Genomic DNA, 16,522 nt, shown 5'->3' with positions numbered 1-16,522 from the left:
TCGCTGCAACCCTCGACCGAGCTGTGTCTGCTGGCACAGGGGTGCCGGGTGCGTGGTGGTGGGTAAAAAGAGGTGGCTTCCACAAGTGCCGCACAACGGAGGTCGGCGAGAGCCCCTCTCGGGGTGTTTCTCTTGTCATGACGGGAGCGCTTCGAAGCTTCGTTTCTTCTTTGCGAGGAAGGGTAAATTTTGCTTGGAGCTCATGATCGGATTGGAGTCAATTTAGCCAGAAAGACTTTACCCGCCCCAATCGAAGTACAGAAGGTAGATGGTCTGGTGGATCCCGTGACACGCCGGCTGTCAGTCCGTCGGTGAGGGAAGGAAGCTTCAGCGGGGCGGCCACCTTAGGCAGGCACCAAAGATAGGGACGATAACTGAGAGCTTGTTAGTGGTATAAGTCGAATTGTTATGGATTGGATGGCAACACATAATGCTCTCACTTACTCAATCGCTCGTTGTCACAGGTCAAACGTGGCCTGTGGAACCAACTGATTCGCCCTCACTCACATGCGAGAGAGACTCCTGTGGCTGCTGATGCCGAGCGGTTATCTCTCAGATCATGATGCGCACTGCGCTGCACTGCACTGCACTCTCTGCTTCATCCCACGCATCCTTCACCTATTTCCCCTGTGCCTGTGTCTCGCCTCGCCATTCTTACGTATGCGCAAGATAGCAATGCCGTGACATTTACATCTCCGTTGAGCCGCATGCCGTGATCCTCTTCCCTCTTGAACACTCTGCGATCCATGCTTCCCTCTTCCCTTCGGAGCGAGCGGATCTCCAACGGCCTCGGGGCGGGCTCCGGCGCGGAGCTGCGACAATGGGTATAGCGCTCGGGGGTGTGCGGGGATGGGGCGCGGCCTTCGGAGAGGAGGGGGGGAAGCATTGGCATTAGCGGATCCGCTTCACCTACAGCTGCTGGGAATCGGATGATTCTGGGGGAAGTGGATCTCTCTCTCTAGAGATCCGACTCTGTTTGTGTAAAGCTGCGAGCTCAAGAGTCATGTCCGAGGGGGGAATGGATAGTTTATATATTCCTCCGTCGTATGATGCAACTCCATTCACCCTGATGGCCATGCCCGTTTCCGCTCTCTACAGACTCTAAGCAGACCTTACTGGGCACATAAACGCTCCGCTGGGGTGAGATACATACACGCACACGCCTCTTGCTTCATCCTACATGAGCCTCAACCGAAATGGCCTGAGATGAAGAGATGCCAATGCCCACCAACGGTTCCAAGATGCAGCTTCCGCTCGTCAGAAAACAGGGACAAGGTGGACAACATCTGCCGCACGCCTCTTCAATCTCACGGTTCCTCGAGTTCGGATCAACGGGAATCAAAATCTCGCATATGGCCTGAGTATGTGCCGGGATCACGTCGGCACTGAGCACATGTTTTTAATCGTACCTAGGTAGCTCAAACATCATGCGTACCACAGAACGTGGAATATCTCGATTCGTTGCTCTCGGGTTACATTCTCGTAAAGTAACAATAAAACGCCAGCTTTACCCCCCCGTCCTCCGCATCCCCGGATCCTCCCCAGTCTGGGGGCCCATGCATAACATAAACACTAGTGCAGATCTCCATTAAATCACCCCAGGTTGTAGTGCGCCTCCTGGTGGCTCACGGAAGAGTGCCGTCGCGTTGTGCTGTCCTCGGGGTAGTCGTGCTCGATGCTCGGGTCGCCGACGTGCTGCCTCAGGGCCGAAGGGGGGGCCTGGGCCGCGTCACATGGGTCTCGACGGGCCTGGTGGATTTCTTCTCGGCGAGTTTCAGTTCTTCTGTGGCATGTTAGTTCTGTCTTTGACAAAAGCACTCATCTTTCTTACTCTGGCTTTGCTTGGGTAGATGGGACACCAGGCACGTTCTCAACAAGCGACTGGATATTGTCTCCCGTTCTAACACCTTCGGTCTGGTGCGTTTGTTCAACCCGCGTCGACTCGAGATTCTCAGTACGGGTATTGCTAGGAACAGACTCTCGTTGCTCGGTTTGCTGGCTTTCTCCAAAGTGCACTCCGTGAGACTCCTCGCCCGTGGGCTGGAGCGTCTCCTTGAGCTTGTCCATGAGATCAGAAGCCATTGTAAGTTGTTGATTTGCGATGATTGATGCTAATTGATGAGCAGGGTGGTGTAGATGTCTTGAAAGGTCTGGAGAGCTCATTCCTCAGCTCCATGGCATCCCTTTTATAAGCTCCCCCGAATTTAATCCACGGCCACTTCCATCATCCTTCTCTAATCGATCTTGCTCAGCCACGTCGATCCCCTCGCAAAACCAGGAATAACTCGTCACCCAAGCATCCTCATTCGACGACCAGAATCCCCAGATGCCGTCATTCTCTCCAAGCCAGAAGCTTCCGACAATGACGTCGATCAAGAGGCGTCATGATTGCTTGGCGTCGGCGGCGCAGGGGGCGGCAAGCTCGATAAGCATAATTCCAAACCTAATTTGCTGTTACCAGTCCTCCGGGCGAACCATTCGTCTGTTCCTGTTTTTTGTGCGCAAGGGCCCTTGTTGACCGTCAGGAACCACAATGATATAATGCCAGGTCGAATCGGAGATCTACCGTGACATTGGCTAGCCTGGACGGTAAATGATCCCGGCTAAAGTCGACGTTGTCGGTGGGCCGACATGTTCAAATACCCGGATCTCGACGAGACTATGGGTCTCAGAGGCTCCAACAAGGTCTTGGGGTCAGTCCGTCACATTACGTGGCTTCCTATCAAGAGCATCCGTGAACGTGCTCGGGGCTTTGCTCGGGGCCAGTGAAGAAGAGATACCAGATCGAAGTGATAGCGATTTCCGTCGAGATATAGCTAATCGCGGAATAGTCTCTCTTGGCATTGACGCCATCACATCGACCAAGGCAGCCCGGCCTCTTGACATCACTCATGGCTCAACACTTGCAACTATATCGAAAAGGATGAAAATGACTCGGCCATCGCTTCTGAAGACACAGGATCCCCCACGGATCGAACTCATGAGAGAGCAATCTCGGCCTGTCCGGGATTACCCTCTCCACATTGGGGTTTGTAGCTGAATACTCCCCTCCATTCAAGTCCGGCCCTCGAAGATGCGTGAGGCTATAAATTCGGAGCACTGTCTAATTTAGTCTGGTTGTATCAATAAGCTCTAGTCAAAACGCCCTCTCTCAACGTTCTATGTCTATCACTCTTCAATCTCAGTTGCGTGCCCAAAGGAGCGAAACTACCCAAGCTACCAGCCCATGTCCGAGATTCCACATCCTAATGGAATAACCGTTAAAGAACTCTACGCTCACGATCCCTTGAATCCGAACTCTTGCGCTCCTCATCACTGTCCGTAGCGATCTCAGTCGAAGACCCTCTGGTAGAAGCAGCTTCGATCACTGGTAACCCTTCCTCTTCCATGGTCGGCCTACTAAACCGATTAAACAAAAGAAAAGAGTCTCGTCCAAGTGGTGTCCCATTCACCGGCGTTGCTGACAGGCGAGAGCACCTCCTAATCTCGACTGCGTCATCGTGAATGGGCTTGACTCCGCAAAAGGTGTAGATGGCATCAAGAGCCGGGATAGATAGTCCGTGAACAACGATGGAGAATAAGACGAGCCAGTAGACGACAGGACCAATCGCCAGTACCAGGTCTGTCTCTTCTGTGTTTCCCTCGCCGAACTCAGGCAAGACTTCTCGAGCGTATTCGATGTAAAAGACGGCGCCAGCTCCGATCGGTCCAAAGTAGCCCATGAATAGCGCTTCCTTGTAGTTCTTGCAAACTTTTGGCATCAACTTGTACACCACGAGCATAGCTGGGATCCGTCGCAGAAATAGCACCATAAAGCCGAGACAAAAGAGTCGGCCATAGGTGAGTCCCGTGCCTCCAGGGTCTTGGAAGGCAGACCAAGGCAATACCGTGCCGATATAGAAGAAGCCTCCAAAGTTGAGAAGCATTTGTATACTTGTGTTGACTTCGTCGTAACGCCGTTGTGATTCGGTGAGATAGTGTCCGTTCCAGTTGAGGGCGCAGCCTGCCACGAAACAGGCCAACGAGTCGTCGGTGCCGATGGCTCCGCACGTTCCGACAATGAATAGTCCTATTGCTGTAGGGAGGAGGAGAAAGGATTCGTTGTCGATCCATTTCCTGGGATTTATTAGCAGTGCTCTGGACAATGTCTGGAAATGACTTGCCGTTTCAAGCAGAAGTCAATACTCTTCCGAGAGATATATCCAACCGCGATCCCATATACCACAGATAGAATCATCATGTATAGCCAGGTTTCGAGAAACCACTCTTTGAGGGCCACTCCGATGCCCATATCCGATTCTTTTGTCCGAGAGAGCAACACCTCCGTGTCGTTGGCCCGTTCTTCTACTCTTCCCCCTCCAGTGCAGCGCATGATGTACACTGCTAGCATCAAGAACGGGAACCCGAACCCATCGTTCGCTCCGGCCTCTGCCGAGATGATCTCTCTCAGGGGACGCGCCACGAACTTGTCCGCAAATGGACCCTTGGCAATAGCCTGTGAGAGGACTGGATCGGTACACGCAACGCAGGACGCAATAACCAAAGCCGAAAGAACCTTAACTTTAGGCACAGTTGCTATAACGCAGAGTGTCGTGCAGATCCACATCATGGTCATTATCGGTAGCAGACAGAGTGCCATCTCCCGCCAGCGGGTGAGGCAGTATCGAGCGGGGAGTTGATAGCCTGCCATGACAAGTTGGGGACCGATCATGACTCTAGTAACGCCCTATGATGGTCAGTTCTCCATAACCTGCTAAACACTAGGGTGTAAAACTTGCCAGTGTGATGCTCCGCGTTTGACCCTCATGACCGGCACCCCATTTATCGGCTTCGATGAACTTGGCAGCCACGGGCCCGAGTATGATTCCGACTACCACTGCCGGGACTAAGATGATTTGAGCTTTAAGGCGATGTTCTCTCGTCTAGTGAGGATAGAGACTCACGGGCGATGCCCAGATACCATGACTGTCTGATCTTGACCGATATAATGCCATAGAGAATAACAAAGGCGCCTCGGAGTAATCGTCAGCTTCTGGACCGCGATAATCTAGAGTACAAACTCACCCAGCGCTGCAAGCACAATGTTGAGCTCACTAACATCGAGAGTCGGCATATCGACGAAGACCTTTGAGAAACTCCAAGGACTAGTGCTAAGCCAGGAGAAGCTGAGGCGAAGACCTTCAAGATCTAGGCCCAATTCTAGAAAACAGCCAGGCGGGAGATTAGCGGCATGGTATTCGTCACCCAATGACGGGATCATTTCCCCCTCTCCCTTGATCTACATCCTTATAAGAAAAAATCCCCCTCCCCTAACAAGCTTTTTGCCCGTGAGACAGAATCTCATAGATAAGAACGTGCCGAGAGCCGATCAGGAGAAATACAGAGAGGGCAAACTGAGGGATGCGAGGTTCAGTGTAATCATTCGCCCCCTGTTTCACCGCGGAGAGGCCGATGAAGCATTGCTGGTGCTGGCGTTGTACAGAGGCGGTACGAGGATTCCAGACGGGCCGGTCCTGTTTCACAGCTATTGCGGCAGATAGAAGAGGAAAACAAGTAATACATGAAGAATAGTCGCAATGATGATGGTTAGGCATGCGTTAACATCGACCTGTAATAGGCCAGTCGACTTTATACACTATCCTTTGGCGCATTGCGTAATTCACAGCCAACACGAAAGGCCCGACGATCGCAATTGGTCTTGAAATATCAATGTCTCACTCTCAATAGAAACGCATAGTACGTAGTAGCTCAAAGATAAAAAGTAATAGCATTTGTCAGTCTCAAAGCCCTTCGAGTTGTCACCTCCCATGTGTGATTCGCCTGCGTTGCTGCGGTAGGGCTCTATCTCAACACCGCCTGTAGCCGCACACAAACAAAACCAACTTCAGCCTGACAATTCAAGTCTCAACACGATGGAATCAACAAATGTATATGATTTTACTTTATTCAAGGGAACATTTTGGGCTACTTGGGTAGGTACTCGGCAGGAGCTGGAACTTCCATGATCCTCATTACAAGTCCTCCTCAATCCTTTCCTCCTCGTCCACACTCTCTCGGCCAGCCCATGTCCTCGGAGGGACCTTTTGTGGCATTTTTTGGGTCTTTCTGGTAGAGAGCATGTGTTTTGCTCTCCTCCTCCACCTTTTGGAACCCTTCCACTGTCTCTCCGTTTTGTCCAATTTGGCATCTCATTCTCTGTAAGCTGCTTTCCTTGTGGTTCTTGTGCTTTCCTTTTTGTTTCCAGCCCGAGGGGGTCATGTCATCATCTTGACCCCCAGAGTTCCATTCGAGACTTTGTCATCTCGATTGTTCGTTCACGCCTTCTTCTCCTCGTCGCGCTTCTTGGCCATGGGAGGGGGAACCTGCACCTTCTCGAGGCCGTGGCGAACGCTGGCCTCGCTCGAGTCGGGAGTGAGGTACTCGCCAAAGGTTCGCTGCTCGAGGTCCATGTCCTTCCAGTCGATGCCATCCCGGCTGCGGGCAACGTGGCGGTAGTAGACGCGCTTACCAAACTTCCAGAGCTCGATACCGCCAAAGAAGAGACCGGCGGCGATGAAGACGATGCCCCACTCCCAGGTGATACCCTTGTGCTTAAAGACAGTGTCGCTGATGACGGGGATGTACTGGAGAGGGAAGAGGGTGACGAAGCCGAGCATGATAGCCCAGAAGAGGAACTGGTTGCGCCACACATCGTGCATCCACTGGGTGAAGTACTTCTTAGAGCCAGGCTGCATGCGGAAGAAGGATCGTCGCTTGTCAATCATCTCCCAGGCGAGGAACAGAGAGAACCAGGTCAGGCAGGCAAAGGTGGTGGCACGGGCCTTGAAGACGGTCTTGCAGCTCTCACTGTACTTGTCGTTGCAGTCAATACCGAGCTCACCGTCACCAAAGGCGTACAGGCGGAGCACGAAAGCGCTGAGGCACAGGCCGGCGATCCAGACACCATAGACGATCATGTCAACGATGAACTCAAGAGTGAAGACACCAGTCTTGAGGGGCTGAGGAGGTCGGCGCAGGATACCAGCGACGGCACGCTCGAAACCGAGACCCATGTCGGGAAGACCAGAGGTAGCCATGATGATCCACATGATCTGGACGGGGGCGATGGGGAAGACGGAGAGACCGGTGCGGTCCTTGAAGACGAGACCGACGAGAAGGACGAGAGCCTGCGCGACGTTGGTGGCGAGCACGTGGAGGATGAACTTCTGGATGTTATCAAAGATACGGCGACCCTCCTCGATGGCGGCGACGATGGAGGCAAAGTTGTCATCACTGAGAACAATATCCGAGGCATCCTTGGCGACATCAGAGCCGGCTTGACCCATGGCAATACCGACATCGGCACGGCGGAGCGAGGGAGAATCGTTGACACCATCACCAGTCTGTTGCAGTCAGTACATCGTGTTATCAGGTATACAAGGAGCTGGTACATACCATAGCGCAGAACTTGTCACGGCGGTGCAGGGCCTCAATCATTCGGACCTTGGTCTGAGGAGCACATCGGGCAATAACAAGAGGGAGGAAAGGCAGCTGGTCAACCTCATCATCGGTAAGACCATCGAACTGGGTAGCAGTCATAACCATAGTGGCAGCAGTCTCAACGGCGACGAGATCCATGCGGGTGGGCAGGATGCCGACCTCGATGGCGATGGCCTTGGCAGTCTCGGGGTGGTCACCAGTAAGCATGTGAACCGAGATACCAGCTTCGTGGCATTCTCGCACAGCGGGAGCAGACTCGGGTCGGGGAGGGTCGTAGAGACCAACGAGACCACGGAAGACGAGGTCGCACTCAACGGAAGGACGGTCAATTTCGTCACCCTTCTTCATCGGGACGTTGTAAGGCTTGGAAGCGAGAGCCAGGACACGGAGACCCATACCGGCAAAAGCCTCCATGTTGCGGAGGATCTGCTCGCGGAACTCCTCAGTGATGGGGACCTGCTCCTCGTTGTCCTCAGGGCAGTAGGTAGTGCAGGCACCAATGACACGCTCGACGGCACCTTTGGTGAAGGCATAGAGCTGCTCGGTGCGGTTGTCCTTCATGATCACAGACATGCGCTTGACATCGGAATCGAAAGGCAGCTCGGCAATCTCGCTGTACTGGTTGGCGGCATCGTGGCTGGTGAGTCGAAGACGGTTCCAGTCGAAGCGGGAGGCAAACACCTGGATAGCAATCTCGGTAGGGTCACCACGAGCATGCCACTCACCGTTCTTCTCGTTGACGGTGGCAAGGTTGGCAAGGGAAGCGACTTCGAGGAAGGCAGTAAGAGCAGACTTGCTCTGGCCAAGGAGCTCGTTGATGGAAGCAACAACACCGCAGGCCTCACCACCCTGCTTGAGGGGAAGCTCGTGGGGCTGGGCTCGAGACCATCGGATATCGCCAGTGGTGGGGTTGAAAGGCTCGGTAGTGTTCTCAACGAGGTAGGTTCCCTTACCAGGAGTCCAGGCTCCACGAGCAACCATCTTACCCTGGGTAAGAGTACCGGTCTTGTCGGAGCAAATGTCGGTAACGGCACCAAGAGCCTCGAGGGACTTGAGGTTTCGGACAATGACGTTTCGCTCAACCATGCGCTTGGTACCGGCAGCCATAGTGATGGTCAAGACGACGACCAGACTAGCGGGGATCATGGACAGACCAGTGGCGACGGCATAGATGATGACCTGTTGGGAAGCATCGAAATCGTTGGCAGCAAGGACAATGATGGCGCAGATGATGGCAGTGCCGAACAGGAGAAGTGCCAGTCGAGACAGCTTCTTCTGGAGAGGAGTACCGACGTTAACACCGAGGAAACGACCAATGGCATCAGTAAGAGTAAGAGTGTAGGCCTCAAGGTATCGGTGAGGCTTGGCAGAGCCATCAGCCTTGCGCTTGACGGGGCGGACTCGGCTGTCCTTCTTTCGGAGAGCAGCAGCAATGGCACCAATCTCAGTGCAAGTACCAGTAGCGAAAACGATACCCTTGGCGCGGCCCTTGGTGACGGTCGAGGAGCTGTAGGCGACGTTGATACGGTCACCGGGACCAGTGTTGTCTTCGAAAACCTCATCTTCGTTCTTTCGCACAGGGAGGGACTCGCCAGTCAACATGGCCTCATCGGTCTCAAAGTTGATGGCCTCGATCAGTCTGTGGGGATTCAGTCAGCGCCATGCCAAGAAGCATCTGCAGGTATGCACAACTTACCGGACGTCAGCAGGGATCGTGTCACCGACCTTGATTTCCACAAGATCACCGGGAACGACCTGCACAGAGGGGATAACCTTGGAGTCGCCATCTCGGACGACACTGGCGGTAGGAGACGACATGGATCGGAGCGAGTCCATGGTCTTCTCGGCAGAATACTCCTGGAAAAAACCAACTGTGACGTTGAGACCAATGATGAAGGCGACGACACCGCCCTCAATCCAAGACTTGATACCGAAAGAAACGGCCATAGCCAGGATCAGCACCTTGGCAAACGTCAGTCAAGATTTCACGGCATCCTTCGGGTAAACAGGGTTGAGGAGGTTGGGGTAACTATTGACACTAGACCGAATGCCAAACTAGGCAGTTCGCAAGCTGAAGGTCAGGTGGCAACAAGCATCGAGATATGCTTAACAAGACTTTGGAGAAGTGTGGGGGTTATCCAACAAAGGCTGAAAGAGACTCACCATTGTCATGGCGTTGGCAACCTGGGCAATGATGATCTTGAGGGGTTGCACACCCTCAGCATCTCCGAGATCATTGTTACCAAAGGTCTCGAATCGTTGCTTGGCCTCGGCTTCAGTCAAGCCACTGAGAGTGTCTGTCTTCAGCTCCTGGACAACCTGGTCGAAGGAGAGGGCATGAGCAGGCCGGGTCATGGGCTGGTTGCTCTGGCCAGAGACATGCTCAGTCTCGGACGCCTGGTCCTTTTTAGCCATGGTGTAAGTCGGGGCTGGTAAGAGGCTCCAGCGTGGTGGTTTCTCGGAGGTAGGTTTGGTTCGGTCGAGGGAGGTTGTTGTTATATCTCTTGAAGAGACTCGAAGGGGTGTTTGTGCTGGGTGACCCTCAAGCCTATGTCTGGGGATTCCTGGGAGGAGGATTCAGGAAGCCTTTCGTCTGGCGTCGAAGGGGTCGAGCAAGCAAAAGAACCTTGGGGAGGGAGATATCCGAGGAACAGAACAGCATCATGGGGTGGGGATGAGGCAGTCTTATAGACAGAGCATCGAGGAGACTGGGGCATCTTCGACGAGGACGGACATCCATCTCCCACCCCGTCTTTCCATCTCTCTGACTCTAGTTCCCAGGTCGCTATCTTCTTGGACAGCCACTCGTCCAAGGAAAGGTGGGTTCCATCATCCTTCTCCAGCGAGCCCCCCACAATGCCAAGATTGATCCAATTTTTCCTTCTCTACTGCTGCTTCTCTTCGAAAAGGCGGGGTTTGCGCTGGAGCGAGCGCCTTGGCGATAAGACGGAACCTTGGTTGTTGTTGTTCAACACCCGGCCCTTCCACCTCCGGGCTTGTCCGATGGGCGGCGCCGGTGGATTGCCCCGGGCCCCAGTCCTGCACCCTGGGGCCTGTGGACGCTGATTGGCGTTGGGCCGTGCCGTTCTGGACGGTGTTGGGGTTTCTGGACCGTCCTCGACGGGCACTTCGCCGTCCGCACGTCATTCCACCGGTGGAAAGCACCTGTGACGCGGCGTGGCGGGCTCGGCATCAATTGGCCTCTGTGAGTGGACGGCGGAGGCCTTGGCCGGGTCTTGGTATTTCTTGGGCGACCGGGGTGAAGGCCTCACGAGAGCCTGCGTTTGCTTTTGGGCCACCGAGTCCGAGGCCGAGCCTTGAGAGACGCCCATGCGCGCCCATGAGCGTATCATCAGCCCTCCCCGGCGCCTTGAGAGACGCCTTGAGAGACGCCCTCACGAGGCTTCTGAGAGGCTACTCAGCACTTCCCATATCGTCACCGGTGGTGGGCCCCCTTGCTACTGCATTGGCACCCCATCGTGAACCGACGTTAGACGGGAGGGGAGAATCTCTCGATGTTGGTGATGTGAGATAGTGCTGCAACGACACCCCCCTCCCTTCCTCTCCTCTCAGCACCACACACACCACAGATTTTTTCTTGTGCATTCTGGTGTTCTGACCTCTGGGGCGAGGGATTGGTATTGGCATTTCTGGGCATACGGTGCTCCGACAGAAAGGTGTCGAATCATTGGACACTTGGTCGTCATGACCGACTCTCTTGTTGCTTCGTCCTACTTGTCACGGTCGCCGCCGTCGCACCACCTGTCCTGCAGGAAGGACTTGCCTGCTCTCGCCTTTTAGGCGTCAATCAAGTAATTTCTGAAGCAACCCATGATGAGCCAATCTCCAAGAGGTTCTGGACCCAATATCTGCGACCAAGTCGTTAGGGCCAATTTCTCATTGTGATGTTGCAACGGGACCGGGAACAGAGCCGCTTCTTCGTCAAGGAGGCTCTCCCTCACCCCTCCCGATGTCGACCGGCCGGATAGGACGGAGCACCGAGTCGCAAGGCGGCACGGAGCATCCACTTTGTCGCTGAGACCGTCGTCGGCTGTCACTGGCCATCACAGGGGCGAGTCGGTCGGGCGTCAGGTCTCGTCTCGTGACCTCTGCCGTGGAGATCTCGGGATCCCGATGAGATCTCGAGGGTGGTTGGATGGCACATCGGTTCACTCGTTTCCTGGGCCTCGTTCGCGCTGCAACGCACGACAGCGGCTTCCCATGCCATCGAGTACCTTGCCTTGCTGCGATCCTGTGCAATCCTTGCCAAGTATGAGGTGCAGGCACTGCCACACTCGACGAGACCTGAGATTGTTAGCAAGCAAGTCTTATCTTTGCCCAGAGTCCTAGGACGCCTTAGCTAGGCCAAGTACCTCGTCGTTAGCGGCTGCAGGTGTGCAGGGGTGTGTTTCCGGTGAGAGAGTATCGATATGCTACCGCGCTAACTGCCAAGCCGCCGAGATCCAGAAGTTTGCAGCATTCTCCCACACAGTCTTGCCAAGCCTCGTGATGTTCTGTCAGGGCCCTATCTCTCACGTGACCTTCCGGGACTCTTTCTAGAAGTCTAGAAGACGGCCCCTCATGCGAGATACTTGATACGTAAGCAGACCTCCACCAAGATTCCCCTGGATCTCATCCAACGTGACAATAAGCTTAAAATCGCCGACATCTTGTCGTGGGCGGCCCACCCTTGGTCGCAGTGGTACCCATCTCGCGCAGAGCTATCAACGCCGTCGTCCTTGGCCGCGTCCGAGGCTTGCTGTTCAGGTCTCCAAGGTCCGTCGGGGCGTCTCAGACGGCGATCACGCAAAGGCAAGGTTTCCTCATTACGGTTGCATCGCAATGGGATGCGTCTGACCTGTCTTGTCTTGTCCGCGATCTGCGACTCGTGCGCATCCGCTAGCTTCCCACCGAGACGCGACGTTGTCTCGCCTGTTGGATCCAGAAGCAGAAACTGCAAACGTGCAACTGGAGACGAGGTGACGATCCCTGCCGCCCATTGAGAAAAGAGACGCCAGACGCTGACGCTGACGCCTAAACGGTCGAAAAAATGAGACGCGCCGTATGCCTATGCCGCTGCGCTGCCGCACGCAGGACGGAGGATTTGGTCCCCACTCACGACGGCACTTTCACCTCTCTCTCACACACACGAGGCGCTTACTGGTGCTTGCTTGTACATGATTAGTACGCCTATACCGTCCTCTCACAGGCTGTTGGATGGTCCTCTACTGCGCAATACATGCTTGATACATAACGAGGCTCTCACAGGTCAGCGTTGGGTCACTCGTTGCCCGCAATTGGCCAGCTCGCCCGCTCCGCTCTCCGGGATGCGGCCTTCGGGGCGGACACAGCGGGCTCCTCCCCACGGAGGTCCCACGGCACAGAGGACGCAGAGTCCAGTCGAGGCTCTCCGTGGCGGAGATAGGACTCTTGCTGCGGGGGATAGCCCGGGTATGTCGGCGTCACGATAACACAATCACTTACCTACTCACGGCTGCCGTTGTGTATGGACACGGCGGAATGCAGCGGGTGGGGTATGTGGCAGCAATGGCACTCACCACGATGGGGCATCGGCACACCCTGACTCCATTCGGAGGGGGGACAAAGAAGAAAATCTGCACTGCAGGTCCCAAGGTGAGGTTTCAACTTGCTCAGCATCCCAGTCCAATGTATTTGGTGGCTTGCGATTGCCGTCGTTGCCGGGTGATGGTATCAAAGGCCGTTCCCATCCAGCACCGAGGCGTTTGAAAGGATCCTCTCGGGCAGCCACGGACGGCAGTTCGGCACCGACCATGAGGTTTCGAATGGTTTCCGCGCGGGAACGGCGGCCAACGTGAGGAAACTGGGGGAAGCTGGGGAAACCGGGGGCGGAGGGGGCAGACGGAGGTCCTCGAGCTTGAATCGAGCAAACCCCTGGACTGAACACGGGCTGGCACCGGCGCGGGAGTTGGAATCGAATCGGGGAGGTGAGAGCGCCGCCGTTCTGATACTACTCGGGGCTCGGAGATGAGACGGCAAGGAGCATCTGCCCACCAATCTATTCCTGGACCCAGACCAGACCTCTTGCGCAATCTTAGGCCAGCCACCGTTGTGACAGTTGCGGCTCTAGTTGTCAATTGTCGCATGTTTGTCAACACAGCTAAGCAGCTGGCTAGATGCGAGCCATTCAGAGCAATCTGGGGGGCATATCTTGGGACAGGATCACGAGATTGACTCACATCCAACCGCAGCTCAGGTTCGGGCCTCAAAATATGCCGCCGGCCATGTTCGGGTGGCATTGAAAGGTGACGACCAAGATGGAAGTTGACCGAATGCCAGCGTCTCTCTCTCGCTTCGAGTTTATTCGCACCAGCCTCGCCAGCTTTGCTGCTTGGCTTCCTTGAGACTCCTCGCGGACGGACGCCACAGCCCAGGTTTCCCCAAGCTTTCGCCCCTTCTGCATTGAGCAGAATCCTGGGGTGAACCATCCCGTCCAGCATCAGGCTCTCATCTTTCAATGCAGCCAAGCCCTCAGGCTACGTGGTCTAGGCCTCGACAGCTGGAGAACCTCAGTCTTCAGCCGCACAGATGCATCTGCCTCGATGGATGGATGAAATCATTGCGGGGTTGCAGATGCCGTTGGGCAACAGCGACTGCACGGAAACTCGGCGTCTCTGCCATCGTGTCGGGTCTTCTCGGTTGGCCTCGATCAAGTCGTGTGCAGCATCTCATTTCCCTCGACAGTGCCACGGCAGGCAGACGGCGTGCATGCTTTTTGCGCGTATGAGTGTATCTGGAACGTAAGGCAGAATCCTCGATAGACTGCTGCTGCAAGGCAATCCTCTCTGGTCGAGATACCTTGGATCAAGGCCCAACCAGGCCTCTCGAGGGTCCAACCTCCCCCACGATCGTCCACCGAGACCATTTTGAGAAGCCAAGCACTTGCAAGGCCTTGGGGGTCTTCGACAAGCTTTTCAACACGTGTCATGATATGTCGGATTCAACCACCATCACCACCCATGGCCCTTGGGTGACAATCTCTGTCGAGGGGGACTCGATCAACGCAAGACGCCCACAACTCGACGCGGCGGAAATGTCCACCCCCGTCGGAGGCTGCGTCGAGAGCGGAACGCCCAGCGGCCCCACGTTCTCTCAACGCCAAGCGGCGTGGGTGGGCTCGCGAGGACAGCGCTGCAGGGATGAAGGATAGGACCCCAGCAGCGGAGGGGCGGCGGAGCCACTCGCAACACTTCGTAACAAGACCGAGAACGAGGCGGAGCACGTGCCCTCCGCTGACCCCCTCGGAGCGGAGATGTCAGAGGCAGAGGAGAAGCGACCAGGATCTGTTGGGGAGGGGTCTGGGGGAGAGAAACTTGTTGGCTGTGGTCAGGGAAGAGGAAGAGACAGTCGAGGACGACAAAGAGAAGCAATCCCGGGAAAGGCGATGTCACCACGCAGGTGCACCCGCAGACCGGCAGTTCACATTATTTGCCTCGTTCCCGCCAAGAGCACATGGGCTTGTCTTGTCGGGGGTGAAGAAGCATTTGACAAGGCCTTGGCTTGAGCTTGATGGAGGAACAGAGACATTGACAGCGGCGGTGGCACAATGACCGGCATGCTGGGGACAGACAGAGAACCGGTCAGTCGGCGCTCGCCGGGGACGGGCCATCAGCACCGATTCTATCACCGAGTGCAGACGAAAAGGGACGTTGCCAAGGACGCCTTTTTTTTGGTGGCCAGGCCCATTGGCACGTTTGTCATTGAGGCCGACGTTCTCTGCAGAAGCGCAGCATTCTCGATAGTCGAGGCTGCAACACCACCGTCTTTGACGCTGGGTAGACGTGTCGACGCTTAGTTAGCCAATGTCCGTCCTGAGTCTGAATCATGATAACCTCGGATCGTGAGAATGCCCAGAAGTTGGCTGGGCCGGATAGAAGGGACGGAGGCGGAAAAAAAAAAAACGCAGGGGGGAAGCCAAGCATCGAAGGCAGCAGCAGTAGCAGCAAAGCCAAGAGAAGGACAAGACACTCGAGGCACGCCCAGAAAACGCTCGTTCCCCTCAAAAGGCTTGACGATGTTGTGCAGGCGAATGGCAAAAACGCCCAGCTTGTGCCAAGAGGAAACAAGAAGGAGGGGAGATGGGAGAGGCAGATGCCCAGCCTTTTGTCGAAATGGGCCCCCCCGCGCAGGAATCCTTGCCCGTCCAGAATGGTCAAGTTGCAGGACGAAGGCTGGTGAGTGGTCAATTGGGTTTCGGTCCAGGTCCGTCAAAAGCTGCTTGTTTCTTTTGGCGCTGTTCGTTAATAATGCCTCTTCCCACTGGATGAGACAGATTGTATAACCGACGGGCTTGATATTAAGCTAATATTAGCCTCAGCTGTTCATCTCTCACCAATAACGACTCGTCGATAACTATACTGCGCAGATAACACGCACGAGACCATATCAAGAAACAGCCTCTTCTTTTTTGCCACTTTTTCACGACCCCTGCGCTGGCTTCCACGCGAAGAAAAGGACCCCTCCCCCTCGTTTTGGAGGACGGCCGAGCAGCGTGGTCTTGGCATTGACGGGCGGGGAAACGAGATGAACTGCATTCAATCGCATCAATTCGTTTTTCCTTTTCCTTTTCTCCTCTCTCTCTCTCTCCAACCGAGGGAGTTCGCATCACCGGGGGGCATCCGGGGGCATGGAGTTTACGCGGAACAAGGGGGTTCTTACATAACAGCGGACATGTAAGCCCGAGAGGTGTTGTTCTGGGGTAAGGATGATACACATTGTGACAAGGATGGTTACGTTGAAGAAGCAAAGTCACGAGGACAGCTGAAGGTGTTGATATTAACAATTGAAACTGCGTAGATATCCACAAAAAATAAGGCCTATATCTTGGCAATCCTCGCCCAGGAGATCGAGACTCCAGCATTGCAACCCATAGACGGACGTCTGCTGACATGCTCAGGTGGGAAGATCCTACACAACGACGATATGTGCGAGGTTGAATACGGAAGCTGGTTGTTTCATTTAATAGGTGAGATAACATCATCGCACATGAATTCATTACAGTACA

General features: G+C 54.9%; 2 protein-coding genes and 1 pseudogene across 3 annotated transcripts, besides 1 other annotated feature; all 3 read right to left on the bottom strand.

The window, feature by feature from the left end:
* Window positions 1-1,593: 1,593 nt before the first annotated feature.
* NCS54_00180100 (Hypothetical protein) lies at window positions 1,594-2,163 on the bottom strand (the record flags this gene model as incomplete). The annotated part of the gene is made up of 2 exons (XM_053147418.1): window positions 1,594-1,783; window positions 1,832-2,163. 2 exons carry the CDS (start codon window positions 2,161-2,163, stop codon window positions 1,594-1,596), a joined length of 522 nt encoding a protein of 173 aa, XP_053003393.1.
* Window positions 2,164-3,260: 1,097 nt separating this feature from the next.
* On the bottom strand, window positions 3,261-5,113 carry NCS54_00180000 (Na-H-Exchanger domain-containing protein; the record flags this gene model as incomplete). Its single annotated transcript, XM_053147417.1, has 5 exons — window positions 3,261-4,116; window positions 4,164-4,726; window positions 4,779-4,885; window positions 4,944-5,012; window positions 5,065-5,113. 5 exons carry the CDS (start codon window positions 5,111-5,113, stop codon window positions 3,261-3,263), a joined length of 1,644 nt encoding a protein of 547 aa, XP_053003392.1.
* A 1,201-nt stretch (window positions 5,114-6,314) lies between these two features.
* Window positions 6,315-9,906, bottom strand: NCS54_00179900 (annotated as a pseudogene). Its single transcript has 4 exons — window positions 9,643-9,906; window positions 9,176-9,441; window positions 7,435-9,118; window positions 6,315-7,382 (listed from the first exon to the last, which is right to left on the bottom strand).
* Window positions 6,315-9,906: a sequence feature.
* Window positions 9,907-16,522: the final 6,616 nt, after the last annotated feature.

This window comes from Fusarium falciforme, chromosome 1 (genome assembly GCF_026873545.1).
Source record: "Fusarium falciforme chromosome 1, complete sequence".
Lineage (NCBI taxonomy): Eukaryota > Fungi > Ascomycota > Sordariomycetes > Hypocreales > Nectriaceae > Fusarium > Fusarium falciforme.
This window is presented reverse-complemented; position numbering and strand designations above follow the sequence as displayed.